Here is an 18,655-nt window from a genome sequence, read left to right on the forward strand (position 1 = left end):
GAGGGCAAGTGCAGGGGGAGACGGCTGGGATGGCTGGAGGGGCAGGAACCATGGGCGAGTGACTAGATGGGCACGCGACGGGAATGCGCACCCAAGGGGCTGAGGAAGTCCAGAGCTCGCTTCCCTATGCCACCCACCTTCCGGGGTCACGGAAAGGACGCGTCAGGGAAGACCAGGCGCGGCGGGCGCAGGGGTATCCGCTGAGCGGGGCGCAGAGCAGCGAGCCACCCTCTTCCCCGGCCCTCAGCCTCGCACACGCTCCCCGCGCGCCTGCACGCCAGCCACGCACAGCCGCGCCCCCTACCGGCGCGCGCGCTCAGGTGAGCGCCCTCCGAGCCCGCCGCGCGGCTAGTGCGCGTGCGTGCAGGTGAGCGTCCCGCCCCGCTCCCGCTCCCTTTCCCGCCTCCGCCCCCGCCCCGGTGCTTGGCCACCTGCCGGTGAAACTGGTGGTGGATCGTTGCCCTCGGGTCGCTCCGGGGCGGGGACACGGAAACTGGCCATGGAAGGTACGTCGGGGGCTCGGGAGCCCCGGGCCCGGCCAAGAGAGCGGGACCCAGACCGGCACCTCCGCCCGGACCGAGACCGCCACCCCGAGCGACACCGGGACCGACCCGGGGACCGGCGGAGGGAGAGAAACGGGGGCGAGCGGAGGGACGGGGACCGGGGCAGGGAGAGGCACCGAGACCCTCGCCAGGACAGACACCGGGTCGGGGACCTTCGCGCCGGTGAACAAAGAGTCTGGGAAAAATCCCATCAAAGTCGGACGCGGGACAGACCCCGGAGGCCGACCTGGGACGCAGCCCCGCCCCCCTGGCCCGCACCTTGGGAAACCCCGGAGTTACCGCCCCAGAGGAAGGAGCGCTTCGGAGCCAGTGGCCGGGCAAGGTGAGGTGGGGCTGCGGGGCGCCCTGCGACCTGGGGACCCGGAAAGCCTGGGTCTGAGACACTCCCCCCTCTCCCCCGCTGCGGTGCTCCAGCGCCCGACTCCATGGTCTAGGAAGGCGGCTTCAAGGAAGAACGTGCCATTCCCCCTTTTGTGGTCTTAGAGGACACCTGGGAGGGAAGGAAAACCTTACGGTGCCCCACTTCTTGATCTGAACCCGATTAACAAAGCAGAAACCACCCCTGTTGGCAGTGGAAGGGCCGGGGACCAGATGAGGAGGAAGAGAAAACTTCAGGAGCGGAAAGGGAAGGAGTGGGAAGGAGGGTAGGTAGGTAGGGTTAACCTGAGGCTCCTCCCTGACCTCACCCCACCCTACCGAGACGTGCCCACAGGACCGCCCCGTGGGGCTTCGGACCCTTGTCCTGTGTTCCAAAACCAGCCTTCCAAAGTCCTGTCAGGGTCTGATAAGGTCAGCCCAGTGAAGGGTTAATAGTTAAATCTGTAACCTCTTGTAGGGGTATATGCATTTCAAAACAGACTGCTGGGAGAAGCTACTCTTAAAGCCAAAGAACTGAATCTACCTAAAATTCCCCCACTGAAGGGCAGAGATTGCCCACCGTTGTCAGTGAAGTCTTCTGGACAGCCTCCTGCAAATCCTCGGACTGTTTCAGATCCCACCTCCCTGAATGAACAAACTGGGCTGTCCCTGCCTTTTAGAGCACAGACGATTCTGGTAGGGTCTTGTGAGGTAAAAGCCTCATGCTATCCTGGAAGACTTAGGGAGCTGGGAGAGGGAGTGGAAGGGAGGAGAGGAGAAAGTCAGCTCTAGACTCCACACCCCTATCAGGAGTTGGGTCTTTTTTCCATCAAACATTCCATCCAGCTCCACAGATATTGCTGAATTCCCAGGTTATGTGCCAGGCCAACAAGGAGACAAGTAGGTACTGGAGTGACGACTGCCTTCTGGTTTTGGACACCTGCTCTTTTCTCTAAGGTAGAGTCAAGCTCCTCTCTGCTGTAGGATTTGAAGGTTTAAACTCAGTTCTCTTCCCAGTTGTGTCCACATAGCGGGAAAGCTGTTATCCCGAGCTTATGTTACATTATCTAAAACCAACTAGCCAAACTCTGACAAAGGTTATACCCATATACAGTCTGAGGCACGAGCTGTTGTGCGTTTCTGACCAAAACCACATTGCATTGGTAGCTCCCGAGCTTCATTTTGGGTTTCTTTTTAAATCAGTATCCTTGTCCCTCACCACGACCCCCTGCCCCCCGCCCCCACACCCAAGGTGAGTGAAGGGATTACTTTTGCTTTTTTGGCTCATAGCCAGTTGGTGGTTTGAAACCAAAAGACAATTTATTTCCGCCTTTCTTCCACACAATAAACTTTGATTTAATGGGCAGGGTGGAGGGGCCAGGGCTCCATTACTTAATGGGTGAGATCTACTGACAGTGTCCACAGTCTGGTAGGAGACTGACCGGTAAATCTGCCACTGCGGGGGAAACAGATTTGGAGAGAACAGATCCCCTGCCTGAGATCTGGAAGGTTTCCTGGAGGACATTGACCTCGAAGCTGAGTACTGGAAAAGGAGCAAGAAGGAGGGGACTTGGGTGGCTCAGTAGTTAAAGTTAAGCATCTGCCTTGGCTCAGGTCGTGATCCCAGGATCCTGGGCAGCCTGCTTCTCCCTCTTCCTCTGCCCCTCCCCCGCTAGTGTTCTTTTTCAAATAAATAAATAAAATCGAGAAAAGAAGAAAGAAAAGGAGCAAGAATGGTAAGACTGGGAGAGGAAATGAAAGGGGTTCCAAGCAGAGAACTAGCTTCCACAGTGACCTACAGAACAGGAGTGCAGGTCATCTTTGGGGGCCAGGGGAGAGGAGCAGTTCACTATGGTTGGGTCTTTGAGTGTGATGTTGTGAAGAGAGATGAGCAGGGCCATGTGTGCTGTGCTGAAAGTTTGGACTTTATCCAAAGCCATGAGAGTTTAAGGATTTCAAACCCCAGAGATCCATAATGAGAACACTGGAAGGATCCCTGGCGCCCAGCAGGTAGAAAGCTCGGGATATGCTGGATAAAGCGGGGGAAGGAAAGAAAGTTCCGAAACTAGCAGAGGAAAAGGGAGAGACAGGAAGACACACAAAGTTATCTGTATTACCCATATGCCTAGAGAATTATTGTGGATTCAGCCCTTTGCAAAGTAACAAGAGAAGGAAGAGAATGCCAGCCTGGGCATCAGAGTCTTGTGAACGTAAATTAGCTTTCAAGAAGGCCTGGTCCATGCTGAAATGGAAAGTTAGGCTCACAAAGGTGGCTCCCAGCTACCTGGTTAGATAGCTTCAGCAGGTGGGCAAACCAGCATCCAATCAGTGCTCAGAATTATAGGGATGTGTGGCATGGTGGCTTAGCAGTGTTGGGCCAAGTGTTTGGATACCCTGTGGGGCCCCTAAACCAGAGAATTCTCTGGAATATGAAATGGTGCAGCAAAATCTGTTTCTGTTCTGCACATCTCTTTAATGTCTCTTTAATGCCAGCGTGAGATGTTCAGGGTTCTAATATTGAACAAGCTGTTGAGTTTGAAGCCCCTAATGGCCACGTATGTTTTCAGTTACAGTGAACCCACTGCAGGGAGATACCTGCCCTCGAACCCCAGGTCTGGACTAGAGGAAGTGGAATATTACCAGTCAGAGGCTGAAGGACTCCTGGAATGCCATAAATGCAAATACTTGTGCACTGGGAGAGGTAAGCCCTTTGGGAGGCATTGTGACCGTTTACTGTTTGCTGATGGTTCTAGAAGGGGTCTGAGCTGATGAAGTGAAAATTCAAGCAGACTTCCCTTTTGGGTTCCTAACATTTTCATTTATACAACTGCATGAGGTTCTCATTCCCCAGCCCTCCAAAAAAGTAGGTACATCTGAAAAGTATAGTGAGATTTCCAGTGCTTCTCTTCAAATGTGTGGCAGTCAGGCGAGCAGCCATGCTTGCGGGTGGCAGGTGGAACCGCAGGAAGAACCAGCTGTGAGCTGCCCGCTGTGGGAGGGCTGGGTTAGAGACAGAAAGCCACCTGGAGGGGGCAGCCCGGTAGCAGTTCATGCCACAGGATGTCTTTTAAAATGTTGTCTGAGATAGGAAGAAAATTTGTTGTCTGAGATAGGAAGAAATAGATCTTCCTTGAAGGCCCAGGTTCACACACATACACCACGTCGTGAAACAGTACTTACCTTATTAGATATCAGCTATGTGAGTAATTTCTGTTCTACCCTGTTTTACTGAGAACAAACAGGGGGAAGAAAAATAGTTATAGAACATGCAGTTTGCAGAATATGTGAATAATATGTGTCGGCTCCAAGTGTGGTGCCCCGAGTTCCCATCCAAGCACTTGTCCTGGCCTTGCTAGTAATGAAGAAAATCTGGTTTGCCACAGTGAGCCCTTGTAGCTCACGTGATTTGGTGAGAAATTCTTCTAGGCTGCCTATGACTAAGGGGGAAAACTTCTCAGCCTCAGGGAGAGAAATCAAGGAACTTGTACCTGAAAGTGTATCATAGGATGATTCCAATAATGTACATGATTATGGGGTTCTCTGGAACTTCCGTTAAAGAGCTCTAGGCAATCCAGGTATAAGAATCGACACTCTAGTTTACATGTATTGGCACAACCTCGTTGCTTCTAATTTGCTCAATAATTCCTGAGACTCAGAGAGGTATAGTAAGATAACAAAGCCACACAGCTGTTACATGAAAGAGTTGCAGTGGAAACTCAGAGCCTAACTCTAAGGCCTGAAATGGTTTACTTGCTTGACCTTTCTTTTCCTTTTTTTTTTTTCCCTTGATGATAAAAATAATGGGAATAAGCCAGAGGCTGCGTTAACAGGTTTCTCAGTAGAAGTATGTTTTCCTCTGTGATTATTTTACCAAGAGGAGAGGGCAGGACTTGGGCCTCCTGACCAAAACACACCTTGATTTAGCTTTGACTACTTCCAGCTGTCTGGCTTTGGACCTAGAGATCGTTTCTGAGTCAAGACAGTGGAAGGCTGGTTTAGAAGTCAGAACCCTGGAGGGCCTATAAAGATCTCTGGATATGCAGAGGCCCACATCAGTACATAATTCTTGGTGTTATGTCGAGAGAAACAGCCATTGAACACCAGGAACTTGTCTCTCCAGCAGGCAGTGCAGGCCTGGATAAAGGTCACCCGAAGATTTCCACCCCTATCTTAAGAGTAGGTCTTTTGTGACTGCTTTTCCTTATCAGTGAATTCATCTCCTCCCTCAGCAAACTGGTGGAAATGGGAGGCTGCTATGGCCCTCTCTGACTTCCTAGGGAGACCCCGAAGTCATGCTTTGCTGGTTCAGTGGGACAGTCAGGACACTGATGGAAAGAGATGTATCTCACATTCACTTATGAGCAAGTCCCCTCAGAAACTAAAATCTTTAGGGGCTGAGGCTTAAGATCAGATAAAGAGCAAGTTCAGCTGTCCCCGTGTGTGTCAGATCACCAGGGGATCCTATGCACGTACAGGTTGTGCTCATTTATTATTTGGAGGGACGGCTGAGAAGTTGCAAGTTCCCTGGGAAGAACGTGTATTTCCTGCTCCCTCTTTGGCTCCCTGATTTGTTTGGAACAGTTTCTTTTTTTCCTTTGTTCTTTCTCTCTCCCCTTCGACTGGCAATGTTCACATCATGATGTTTGCGTTCAGCTTGTAGTCTGAATTACACGTCTCCCCCAGCCCTACTTATTCTTTCCTGGTTCTGTTAAAACTACAATAGGAACAAGGGATTGCAGGGGCTCTGCCCTCCCCATACAGCAAAACATTGGGAAAACCCTAATTGTCCTTTACACTGGAATTTTTTAAATTCAATGTGGTATTCTATACACCTTCTAAAAATACGAAGTAGATTTATATTTGCTGAGATAGAAAAAAAATGTTCCTCCTATATTCTTAAGTGAAAAAATAGGTTATATAATAGGGGCTAGAGTAGGACCCTGTTCTTCACCTAAAAGCAAATAACAGAAAAAATGATAAACTATGATAAAAGTCCAGAAGAAAAAATAATGGTATTTTTAAATAGTTGGATTTTAGGTAATTGTGACATTATATGTTTTTGTCTTTATTTTTTCCTATCAGTATATAGTATTTTTATAATTAAAGACAATAATAAGGCTGTCTGCTTCTTGGAGGAAAGTGAAGAGAGTAAAGACAATACTTGATAGTCTGTCATTTCCATTGGAGAGTGTGTAGATAGATGTACCATGACTTCATACATAAACCAGCTGGACCCAGGCACAAAATCCCGTTCTCTAAACACCCACCAGGGAGCTGCTGACCGTCTGCTCATAGTCAACTGACCTACCAGGACTGTGCCAGCATATACAATTTCCAGCTCAGAGCACCTAGCTTTATAGAATCCTGAGGAAAAAGAAGCCACACACAAAAGAGTACATAACTGTAGGATTCCATTTACATGAAATTCTAGAAAGGCCAACATCGTTCCTAATGGCAGAAAGCAGACCAGTGATTGTCTGAGGAGGAGGGTGAGGCATTGACCACAAGCAGTCTCTTGGGGGAACTTTCTGGGCAGATGAAGATATTCTGTATCTTGCTTCGGAAGACCTGGCATTTGTGTTTGTCAAAACTCAACAAGCTGTACACTTAACGTGGGTCATTTTGTTCCGTATCCGTTATATCTCAATGAAGTTGATTTTAAGGAAAGCAGCCAGTTTGTGCAGAAAAGCTGGAGCTCTTTCGTTGTCCAAGACAGAGAAGCCAAGGGTCCCCCAGAAAACCTAGCCCTGCGAATAGAATCACATCCCAGATTTGCTCTTGAGGGAAACCAAAGAAAACAAAGTTAAATTGTAAAACAGACTTACTAGTTGAAATCTAAGAACAGGGAAGCCCATTACGTTTCTTTAATTCAGTAAACCGTGTGGGTTTAATTAACTTGATCTTTCCTCTTTCCAATATATGTGAACCACGGTTAACATTTTGATGTATGACTTCCATGCTTTTTTCTGACTTCATTGTATTTTTTAAGCTCTATGTTATTTCCTTCAAACTTGGAGAAGTTTCCTCTTTCCAACGAAGCAAGCCACAAAACGTTATCTAAAGAGGAGATTGGTCTTTCTTAGTCTCTTTGGCAGGGAAGGGGTGGGGCAGAGAATGTTCTCGCCTTCCATGGAGGATGCCTTTCTTTCTGGCCGGGAGCTGGCCTGATTTCTCCCGCCATCTTCCTGCACCCCGGCGTGGGGAGGCTCCCTTGAGAGTTACTCTTATTTTTAGCTCTGAGCAACTCCGACAGCATTTCCAGAGCCCACAGTTCCCTGCTCCCATCTCATGCCCCTCATGCAGCTGGGGCAGCTCGGGCCTACCGGGGCGGAACCCAGAGCCTGCTATGGCGGCATGAGCTACCACGGGGAAGAGGAGCATCGAGGCGGACGACTCCGAATACGAAATAGCAGCTCTCAAAATGGTAACACACCCTTCTTTTGCAGCCTGCTGCCAGATGCTGGAGGTGCTCCTCAACTTGTTGATCCTGGCCTGCAGCTCTGTTTCTTACAGTTCCACAGGGGGCTACACGGGCATCACCAGCCTGGGGGGCATTTACTACTACCAGTTCGGAGGCGCTTACAGTGGTTTCGAGGGCGCCGACGGGGAGAAAGCACAGCAGCTGGACGTCCAGTTCTACCAGCTGAAGCTGCCCACGGTCACTGCGGCGATGGCCTACAGCGGAGCCCTCATGGCCTTCTGCTGCCTCCTTGTCCTCCTGGGCGTCCTGCGGGTCCCGTGGCACTGCCCCCCATGGCTGCTGATTGAAGGCTTGTTGGACGTGCTCATCGCAGGGGCCTATGTCCCCGCTCTGTACTTCTACTTCCACCAGCTCTCGGCTGCCTATGCGTCCCCAGTGTGCAGAGAGAGGGAGGCGCTGTACCAGAGCAAAGGGTACAGCGGCTTCAGCTGCACTTTCCACGGGGGAGATATAGGAGCTGCGGTCTTCGCCATCCTGAGCATCGGGCTCTTTGCTTTGGGGGCTGTGCTGGCCATCCGAGGTTACCGGCAGGTCAGGAAGCTCAAAGAGAAGCCTGCAGAGATGTTGGAGTTTTAGGCCTTTTAAGCCAACCCGCCAAATGTCAGTGGTGGAAGTTACTCCGAACCACTGTCTTTCACGGAATACTTGGCCATGGGACTTGCCTGCACTTGAAGAGGGTGGGGCCAACATCGGTGTCCTGGGGAAGCTCCAGGTTACACAGAGCAGCCTTCTCTGAGGTTATAAGTTCTCAAGTCCTCTGCTGGTGATCGAGTCAAAGTTTGAAACAGACCAAAACTGGAAGTCAGGACCCATGAGGAAAAGGCACGGGCTGTAGCAAAATGTACTTTTGATTAGCTCAAGGGAGATAACCCTGTGAATCTGAAGAACCTTATCTTCCAAGTTGGTGGAAAGCCCTATACACCGGAGACAACATTCCGGCTTAAACTTTTGTAAACACAGCTGTCTTAAGCAGATGAGCCCCAAAGTTTTTCCACACTGAGGGCTTGGATCCTTCACTTCCTTTATGCTCTGCAGGCAGGGTGTAGGGAAGCTGGGGAGCCTCCGCCTGTAAGTTGGAGGTAGGCGTGGGCCAAGCAAAGAGGAATCAGATTCATTCACTGGGCTGCAAAGAAGCTATTCTAACAAGCCCCTTCCAACGACCTTGAAAACTCAATAAGTGTTTTGTACCTCTTGTAAATGTACCATTGTACGGAGAATTAAACCCAACATCTGGAATTCAGGATCCATCCAGAATAAAAGAATGTAAAATCTTTTCCAACGAAGAATGCAACTTTTGGCCAGACAGCTTCATGGGTTCTTACTGCATGTTAAATTGTGACTTCAGGAACATTACAGCATATTCTGGGTACAAGTGAATATGATCTTTGCTTTACGTAAATCCAGTAAGAGTCCAAAGAAAAATTTTAACTTGGAGGTGATGCTCCTCTTTACATTTTTAACAGTATACCCTTAAACACAGGCAACTTGTCATATTTAAAAGGTGAGTTCCATTTGGGTTTAGAAAGTGAAATAAATGCTTATCTATGATTAGACAATTTCTTGAAGAATACATAAGAAAGCATGAAGAGTATTGGCTTCTGGAGAGAAGGAGATTTTATTTTCCATTTTAGCATAGCTTGAGTGCATGTTTCAATTTTATTTTAGAGAAATAAAAAACTTGATTTGCTCCCCTCTTTTTTCACATTTACAGGGCAAACACAGAAGTAGATGTCTAATTAAGCGGGGTATTACATGATCAGCCACAAAACCAGCCTCACCCAAAAAGACCCCATAAAAAATAACCAAAATCTCATGTCTGTTTTGGTCTCCACTTCCCTCTATAGAGCCCTCGCTCTGCTCTCTTTCTAGAGACTTGTCCCATCCTAACATCAAAATAAACTGCTGGTTCCGGCAATCACCCCTGTTCTCTTCTGAGAGCTGTGAATCTTTCTGCGCTAACAGCAAGGTTAGAAGTACAGGAGCCTGGGGGTGCCTGGGTGGCTCAGTTGGTTAAATATCTGACTTCAGTTCCCATCACCATCTCAGGGTCCTGGGATGGAGTCCCTGCTCAGTGGGGGGGTCTGCCTTTCCCTCTCCCTTTGCCCCTCCTCCTGCTCGTGCTCGCTCTCAAATAAATAAACAAAATCTTTAAAAAAAAGAAGACGAAGAAGAAAATACATGAGGCTGTTTGATATTAATAGCTAAGCCAGGCCAGGCCTGCCTGGCCTGTGATGGTACTCAGTGGCCATATTCCTTCAGCAGACCCAACAGCACTGGACCCGGCATCAGACCATTATTCCTCTCAACTGTCCTATCCGGAGGGTGGAGGGTAGTTGACAAGATCTAGATTTATTTCATTTCAGCCCAGCAGATACATGCTTGGATCACGACTGCACTGTTTTGGCCGAATCTGCCTCAGGAGGAAGCGTTCAGGTTTCTCCATCTTGTAGCAGGACAGTATTCCTGTCTCCTTCGGGGGTGAGATGTTAACCTGCGTGCCGAAGGAAAACCAAGGCAGAGAAGGGTATTGGATGCGGGGGAAAAGTGCTCCCCCTGAAGTAGAGCGATGTTTGGGCCAATTCACTTGTTCTGCTCTGGGGAGCAAGTGGCCAGTCCCTTACAGGGCCTGGGTGGTGAGTGGGCAGCTCTGATCTGATGTTAATTTCAGATCTAAATTAGAGGAATGTAGCTTGTTGACTGTCAGAGCCTTTGGCTGCTGTGTCCCGCAGACGTCCCAGGAATTCGTGTGGGCCTGGCAGGAGTTAGGACCACCCGGCCCAGGAGATGGTGCCTCAGTCTGTTAGAGAGACTGGTATTTCACTGCCCAGTTTTTAAATGTTATGGTACTCCCCAGGGTACTAGCGAGGCTTCCCGATTTCTGGGAAACCACACTTCTCATAATTTTTCTCATTTCTTGAATCTCTCACTAAGCCCCTTCCATTGTCTAAACGTTACTGAGTAGCATCACTCTCCGTTTGCATTCACATTTTATGACTTTCCGAATATTTACATGTACTTGCTTTCACCAGGGCCTCAGCCCAGCCCTGGGGGATAAGACAGGCAGGCACCACTTTCCCTTGTCAGATGAAGTGCGTGAGGCTTCTGGTCCGGGCAACATCCCCTGCAGCAGAGTTTAGGGACGGGAGCCCACCGTTCCCACTCTAGGTCCATATGCTTCTCTCTGAGTTCTATTCTCTGACCCCTGGAACATGACAGGTGACATTCTTCCAGAAGTACACCTAAGCAGAAGGCAGGGCCTCTGTTAATGATGAATGAAAGCTGACCTTGGATGAGAAGATACTCAGTGTCCAGTCACCTCTCGTTTCCTTAAATGCATAAGAAACCCCCAAGTGAACAGCCCACGTATTGGTCAGCTGAAGAGACCGGTCTGTCCCCACAGTGGCATCGGAGCCCACATAACGAAGTTTGTGGACGCTGTGGGAGCAGATCTGAAAACACCTCCTAGAATAGTAAATGAACAAGACTCAGAACAGCGTGTGGGGTATGCTTCCTGGTGAAAAAAAAAAAAAAAGGCAGGGAAGTGGGGAATGAAATGCAGATTTGAGTCTGCTTTTATATGCATGAAAGAACACTGGAAAGTTATATTAGGAAATAATGAAAGTGGGTGGGGGCAGAGAACAGGATGGTCAGGGACAGGAGTGATTTTTCCCAGTGTATTCCTTTTTATGTCATTGTTTAGTTTTTAAAAAAAAAAAACTTTAAAATTTTAACTATAGATTCAGGAAATGGTAACAGATGCGCCCTCTACCCCGTGTTCCCTGGGGCTCCTGTCTTGCGTCACCGGAACACGGTGCCGGCAGCAGGACACTGACGTTGGAGAGCTGTGGATTTCACCGGCTGTACTGCACTTGTGTCTGTGTGTGTGCACACTTCCGTGCCATTCGGTCACACATATCTTCACATCACCACCACCACCATGATCAGCGGCAGAACTCTCCCGTGCCGGACGTTGCTAGGGCTCCCCCACATCTCCCCATCTGCCAACAAGCATGGGTCTGTGCTCACTCTCCAAATTGTGTGCTTTGAGACTTACATAATAGGAATCACACAGTGTATAACCTTTAACACTGGCTTTCCTCTGCTCATCGTAATTCCCTGGAGATCCGTCCGAGCGGTCGTGTGTCTCCGCAGCTCCTTCCCTTGGACCACTGAGTGGAGTTTCCCGTAGCATGGACGCATCTGACTGCTGACCCTTCGCCTGCGGAAAGACATCTAGATTTCTGATACGAGGCAATGACAGATAAAGCTCCTGTGAGCTTTCATGTGCACAGTTTTGTGTAGACTTTCAGTGTTTCTTTCTTTAGGATAAATGCTCTAGGAGTCTGGTCTTAGGGTCACACGGTACGTATATATATAAATATGTTTTTTTAAGAAACTTGACAAAATTTTTTCCAGAGTGGCATTTTGTTTTTTGAACATGTGAATATTAAGAAAAAAAAAAAAAAAACCTGGGGTTCCTGGCTGGCTTAGTCAGTAGGGTATACAGCTCTTGATCTCAGTGTTCGTGAGTTCAAGCCCCATATGGAGCATGGAGCCTGCTTAAAAATCCATCCATACATACATAATATATCAGTTTAAAAAACAAAACCAAGGATGTTAATATTGAATCAGATCGTGTCCTTAAAAGCAGGGCACCGGCGGTACTTCTCGAGTTTAACCTAGACTCTTCTGGGTGAGTGATGTCGATGTTAAATCCCAAATCTCTCTCCTCCTAGGTGTGGTACAGATAGTGGAGGTGATACTGAATGGCATGGTTCTCATGTGTGTCGTGTCCTCCTACTTTGTCCTTGCTGGATTCACTGCCACCTTCACCAGTGGTGGCGGCTTTGGGAACAACTACTACTCACCATTCGAGGGCACCGAGCTGGAGCAGGTTCGGCAGCTGGACCAGAAGTACACAGTGCTCCGGGCACCCCTGATCTACGGGGGCGTGGCTGTTTCTCTGGGGCTGGGTGTCCTCACTATGAGTGTTTTACTCCAAGGAGCCAAAAGTCTTGAGGAACTGTCGGGGAAGTGGCTCCTCCTAGAGGCCACCTTCAGCCTCCTGGCAGCGGTGAGCTACGGCGTGGGCACCGGCATTTACCTCCACGTGGCCTTGCAGATCAATTCCACGGACACTTGCAGAGCACGAGAGAGGCTCTATGCCCGCAAGGGTCTCACCTGGATGAACTGCCAGTTGGCAGGCACGGACGGGGCGGCAGCCACCTTCGCCTGCCTCCTGGTGCTGCTGTACGGGGCCGGCGTGGTGCTGGCCCTGCGGAGCTACCGGGAGCAGAGGCTCCGCAAGGAGAGCCAAGCGCAGCACAGCAGTCACAGCGATGCGCCCGAGTACCTGTGGTCTGAGACCCTCTTCTCTGTGGGCAGTCCACATCCCTGTTTCTCTCAAGAAAAGGTGTCTTTTCAAATGACACGTTAGACAATGGTGGTTTTCACATAATTGATTTTGCAAATGGTCCCGTCAGGACACCTGGGTGGCTCAGTGGTTGGGCATGTGCCTTCAGCTTAGCTCATGATTCCAAGGTCCTGGGATCAAGCTCAGCAGGGAGTCCGCTCTCCCTCTGCCTCTTGCCCCGCTTGTGCTCTCTGTCTCTCTCTCTGACAAATAAATAAACAAAATCTTGGAGGGAAAAAAAAAAAGTCCCACCAGTACCAGCGCAGAGCTCCATGATCATCTCCGTTTTCTATCGAAAAGTCTTCGTTGGCTGAGAACTTGGGAAAAAAAAAAAAGAAAGAAAGAAAGAAATCACCTTTTGCAGCAAAGAGCAACATCCAGAGTCTGGGTACACTGCTGCGGTGATGGTAGGATCATGATACAGAACCAAGGAGCCAGAGAAATTCAGGAGAGAGGAGACCTACACGTCCAGGGTAGTAGGCCCAGCGCTACAGCAGAAATACTCTTGTCTGACATGACTACCTAAAGTCACCGAAAGAAACCTGTCTTTGCTCCCCGTATTTGGTCCCTGGGGAATGATTTTAAAGCAGCTGTATGACTGAATTCTAAATGAGTAGCTACAGTCTGATTCTCCTAGAAGGAAGCCACCATGACTGCCTGAGTCCCAGGAGCCATCTTCCCTTCAAGGCGGGAGGTGGGACTCCTGATACATGAAGGTAGATGCCGGTAGTGTGCGAGTTCCTCCTCACAGTTGGGCTGAGAGAAAATGGGTTTTTGCCAGCATTCCAAGCTCCTTGTTTTTGTTGCAAGCCATTCATTTGGATTTCACATTCCTAAAATATGTTATAATTTTCTTAAATACAAGCCTTTCCAGAGAGAAATAAAATTCATGAACTTCTTCAATGCGTTATTCAACTGATTCAACAGAACAGTTAATTTTACTAGACTAGAAGGGTTTTTTTTGGAGGTTTCCCCTTTTCTGCCTTCCCTGACAGCACTCTCCAGAGTAGGCCTTTAAAGGCAGCTTGTCAACTCTCATGACCCTGGATTGTTTTCATAACGTAATATAGATCATTAACACTGAATATTAAAAATAAAGTTTTCAGTTATTTTAATCTCAAGTTTTATGGCTGTTCTTATACTTTACGACCGGCCTCAGACTTTCAGTTCATGTCAGACGCACCTCGAAATACACACGCCCTTATCATTAAGTTTTTCCCTAATTGCCCTCTTGCTGCTCAACAGCTAGTCCTTTTTTTCTGTAACATCACAGTTTTACTTTCATACTATAAATGAGGTTAAGCTATTTATAAATTAATTTTTAGTACACTTCTAAAAACAATTTATTTCCACAATGCAATTCTGACATCAATTTCCGATTCTTTAATTTCTAGTGAGTAAGAAACCAGCAAACATGAGCCTCTTTCCACATATACCAAAATGGCTGTTGGGAGAAACTTCCTTTTCCTCCTCCCCACCTTCCAGCTGCTGTCCTCCCTGGGACATACTCCTTTTCCTCTCCTCTCAAGTCCCTTCAACAGTTACTTCTTATAGAACCGATCCAAGCTGAAAGATCAAAACTAAACCTCATACAGAAATGGGAAAATATCTCATTCTCCTTCTATGCAGAAGTAAAGCTTGGAGGAAAATAATCAACTGAGCATCCACATTCTTAGGTTAACGTACAAACGCGGTGCCACAGAAAGTTGCTTCCCTGTCACCCTCAGCCTTGAGGCCATGGGCCAGAGCCCCGTTTTCGCCAGCTAGTAGGATGTTTAACAGCAGCAAAAGTCAAAAGTCAAAAGAACTCGCTCCTTCCTCACACACCCCCCAGAAAAGAAGATTCCTGCCCCGCCCCCCAAACCTAGCGTTCTTCCCCAAGACATGTCCCTGTGAGAGCTTTACCCACGTCTGGGTCTTACTCTTGATCAGACGGGGACTCTGGCCTATCCAGACTCCAGCACTGTGCCCCGGGTGGCTTCGCTACTGCCCCGGAGAGTCCCCTCCTCCTGAGGGATCGGAGTCCATCCGTCACTGCACTCATAACCTTCCACCTGTGCAGTTTCATCATGTTCAAAAGCTGGAGCAAACCTAGCCTTATTTACTACTCTTGTCTGATAGGCAAGTCAGGATTTATTGTTCACTTGGTAGGGATGAGGAGATGAAGGTTCGAGAAGGTTTAAGTGGCTTACCTGACAGCTGACGTTTTGTTGACTGCTCATCATAAGCCAGGCCTGGTACTGGGCTAAGGCAGCATTTGCACGGTCTTGTTCAAGCTCATAAGTTACTCTGGGAGAGATGGGGTTATTTCCATTTTTAGCAGGTGAGGAAAACAGTCTTAGGTTACGTAACTTGCCTAATGTCAAATCTTTTTCTTTAAGAGAGGGACGGAGAATCTTAAGTAGGTTCCACACCCAGCGTGGAGCCTGATGTGGGGCTTGATCTCATGACCCTGAGATCACCATCTGAGCCGAAATCAAGAGGTGGATGCCTCACCACCAACTGAGCCACCCAGGTGGCCCTAGTCAAATCTTTTAGGTAGCAGAGACAAAACTTACCCAATACATTCAGAACATGTTCTGAGAGACTAACATACTCTTGTGTGTACCAGGGGCTAACAGAGGAAGCAGAGAACACATTCAGAGGACTTGACTTCTGTTGTTGACTTCTCCCTGGAGTAGGGAGGGGAGTGTCTCAGAGAGCTGAGGCACTGGAGCATACAGATGGTGGCCCTGAGCCCTGCACGTTGAAGGAGCTCAATGAACATCTGACACACCAGGGTTTCAAAATGTTCATTCTGCCAGATGAGGAGGATAAACCTGCAAAATGACTTCAACTTGGCTTTTATTAGAGAAACCTAATCTTGCTCGGAAGTCCAGAGATTATGGAGGACAACCAGTGGGGGAGGGAGGGTGGTGAGGAGATAATTTAGAGGCTGAACTGGATTTTAAGTATTTTGTGAGTCAAAGCACACTCCTACAGCTAAGGTTCTTACACCAAACCCTCACCTTAGGACAAATGCGACGGCTAGGTTATCCAACTGGCCCTTCTGTGTCATCACCAGCTCTATGATTTGGGAGATATCAGTTACTTATAACTGGGTTTCTTCTAGTCAGCTAACAGCCTGCATGCAAATAAGGACTGTTTCTGGTCTTTGGGATTTATTTAAACATATAAGTCAAGTCAGAATGTTTCTTAACATAAAAAAATCTTTATTGCTGTTTCAGCTTAAGAGGTGAGCGAAAATATTTATTCTTGCCTTAACTCATTGCTCCATAGTGTCATGGAATGTGGTTTCATTTGTTATCTTCCTCTAAAGCAATAAATAAATAAATAAATAAATGCGGGGGAGGCAAGAAAAATCCTAAAGATGCTTTTGGTTAATAAACTGATTCTATATACAAGTTAGAGAAAATTACAGTGTCATGCCAAAATAAAGTATTTATAAAATAACAGGTATTCCATTTTAAAACAAAGCCATGAAAAAGATATTCCATTTTATTTTATTTATTATCACTGTTATTGTTATTTTTTACAAACAATAGATTTGCTGCAACATGCTCTGGCTCGTATTATTGAATTAAAAAATTTAACACATTTCAAAAATATCAAAAATACACTATTATGAGTCTTAGGACTACAATACAACAACGATTGCACAAAACCGTAAGATATGAACTCACTGTCTGGATGACATCCACTGGCAACAGTGAGAGAAAACCCTAGAGCATCTGGGAGAGGTGCGTAAAATTCAGAATACGAGGAGCTTCCGCGTGACTGAATGATCACCAAATGAAGGAAATAGCAGGATTTACCGTAGCTGCTTTTCTCAATCTAGGAAGTGCTTACCCAACGACGGGGCAAACGTCACGAACTGGAGAGAAAGATGAACTCGCCTCCATGACTGGGGGGGGTCTGAAAAGGCCCCGCCCGGAGGGAAGTAAAAAGGGACGCGACACAGTTCTCTAGTGATGCTGCGGGCATCACTGAATGGCTTGGAGGCTAATTATTTAATAATTGGTACATTTATCGGTAATAGCCAAATGCTCCCTTATGGAGGTCTCTTCATTAATAATTATTGAGTAGATAGAGAAGGTGAGCCTGTGGCTTCCAAGTACCTGCTTTTGCTGAAGGTCTACGTGGGAAGAAGAGCAACGTTTGAGATTCAGTAGATACGCCTAACCGGCTCCGTCTCCCGGAAGATAGCACTCGCTACAAGCAACTGTAATAGCACCCAGGGATTACCAAGCTCTTGTGTTGGCTCTTCCGTACACCAAGGAATGAATTCATCAGCTTATTGCACACATACACTCTACAGTAGTATAATAACGCCCTCACTTGCATGAGGAGTGCCAACTCAATGACTCTACGGTAGACTCGTAATGACATAGTGGCATTCAAATGTTCAAAAAATGAATTTCCAACCCATTAGGATAAAAATAAGAATACCATGGCTGCCAAGACTCATGGATTTTTCTTTCTTCCACGGGACTCCTGAACTGCTCCCAGAAGCAGGAGTGATACCCTTTCACAAATCCTCTTACAGTTCTCTATTAAATGGGAGGTACACACAGAGACCTGAGAATCACCCAGAGGCCAGAATCTCTGGGCTAGAGATCAATGGTACTCTGCCCACCTGGGGAAAACATCCTCTGGGTAAAGTCCTGGGCAGTAGATTACATTCACCTGGAGACAGATTCCTGGATTTCACCATGTGACAACCTAATCAGATCACACAAAGATAAATGACCTCATAGGTCAAGAGTTCTCTAATCTATTTTTGGTAACAGACTATGGCCTTCTTACCCTCTATTTTAATACAGAGCAATTATAGAGGGAAATGAATGAAAGGAAGTCACAGAAAAGAGTAGTTTGGTACTAATGATATGAAAGCCTGTATGAAAGGTTTTCAATGCAACCTAGTGTTTCCTAAAAATAAATCTACCATGTAAAAAGAATATATGGAATTTTAGAGTTCTCCTGACAAAAAAGTAAATACATTTACTTTGGGTAAAGTCATTTCAGAACTGGGTTTCATGGTAGCTCCAATAAGTAGGGTGGGAAACAAAGACAAGAAAACGGTTCACAGAGATAAAGAACTATTGTTAAGAAGCTATTCTATGAAAGTGGTATATTCCCAAAGTTAACTTTCTTCTGCAGACAGACAGCATCAGTGTTTTGTAACTCAAAGATTCTGCTGTCCGGGTAGCAAGATGTTTCACATCACCCATCACTATTATTTTGGGCTTTTTCTTCACTTTCATTTCTCCTTCACCCCCCACCCATTTCCCCATATAAAAATAGGGCAGCAACACACAATTCGTTCCCCCTTTTCTAACAGCATCTAAACTTTGCATGAATCATTATTTTCCCTACTTCAAATTAAGACCTGAGTTCTGACCAGTAGTTTGATACAGAGAAGTCAAGTTTTTCTGACAATATGGGGACTAAAACTCAAGATTCTTGAGGGGAACTTCAGAAAGCCACTGGAGTGGTATGGAACCCCCCAAGAGTGAACCCCACTCACACACACACACACACACACACACTCTCTCTCTCTCTCTCTCTCTCTCTCACGGATGTGGGGCCTCTGAGAAGATGAGGACACATAACCATTTGTGGACAGGTCATCTGGTTTTCTACTATTGCTTTAACAAAAACTTCAAAAACTCCCTCAAAGATATAAATAGATGGATAGCCAGATCTATATATATCTCAACCCTATCTTTAACATTTTGTTTCTCATAAAGCAAATTCATGATTCTACACTATTTTCTTTTTAATTGTTAAAGTATTCTAAAAATTCAAAGCACATTCCCCATCGGGTGAAATCAAGCGATG

General features: G+C 47.1%; 1 protein-coding gene across 2 annotated transcripts; it reads left to right on the forward strand.

Moving 5' to 3' along the window:
* The first annotated feature begins 423 nt into the window (after positions 1–423).
* MARVELD3 (MARVEL domain containing 3) lies at positions 424–12,936 on the forward strand. 2 transcript variants are annotated; one of them, XM_032854021.1, is made up of 3 exons: positions 424–885; positions 3,488–3,621; positions 12,138–12,936. In XM_032854021.1, the coding sequence occupies exons 1-3, from the start codon at positions 500–502 to the stop codon at positions 12,836–12,838; spliced, it is 1,221 nt and encodes a 406-aa protein (XP_032709912.1). In that variant the 5' UTR covers positions 424–499; the 3' UTR covers positions 12,839–12,936. The 2 variants fall into 2 exon arrangements, with proteins under 2 accessions (XP_032709912.1, XP_032709913.1); XM_032854022.1 differs by lacking the exon at positions 12,138–12,936 and adding an exon at positions 7,367–8,674.
* Positions 12,937–18,655: the final 5,719 nt, after the last annotated feature.

This window comes from Lontra canadensis, unplaced genomic scaffold (assembly GCF_010015895.1).
Source record: "Lontra canadensis isolate GAN:19392208 unplaced genomic scaffold, GSC_riverotter_1.0 scaffold8, whole genome shotgun sequence".
Lineage (NCBI taxonomy): Eukaryota > Metazoa > Chordata > Mammalia > Carnivora > Mustelidae > Lontra > Lontra canadensis.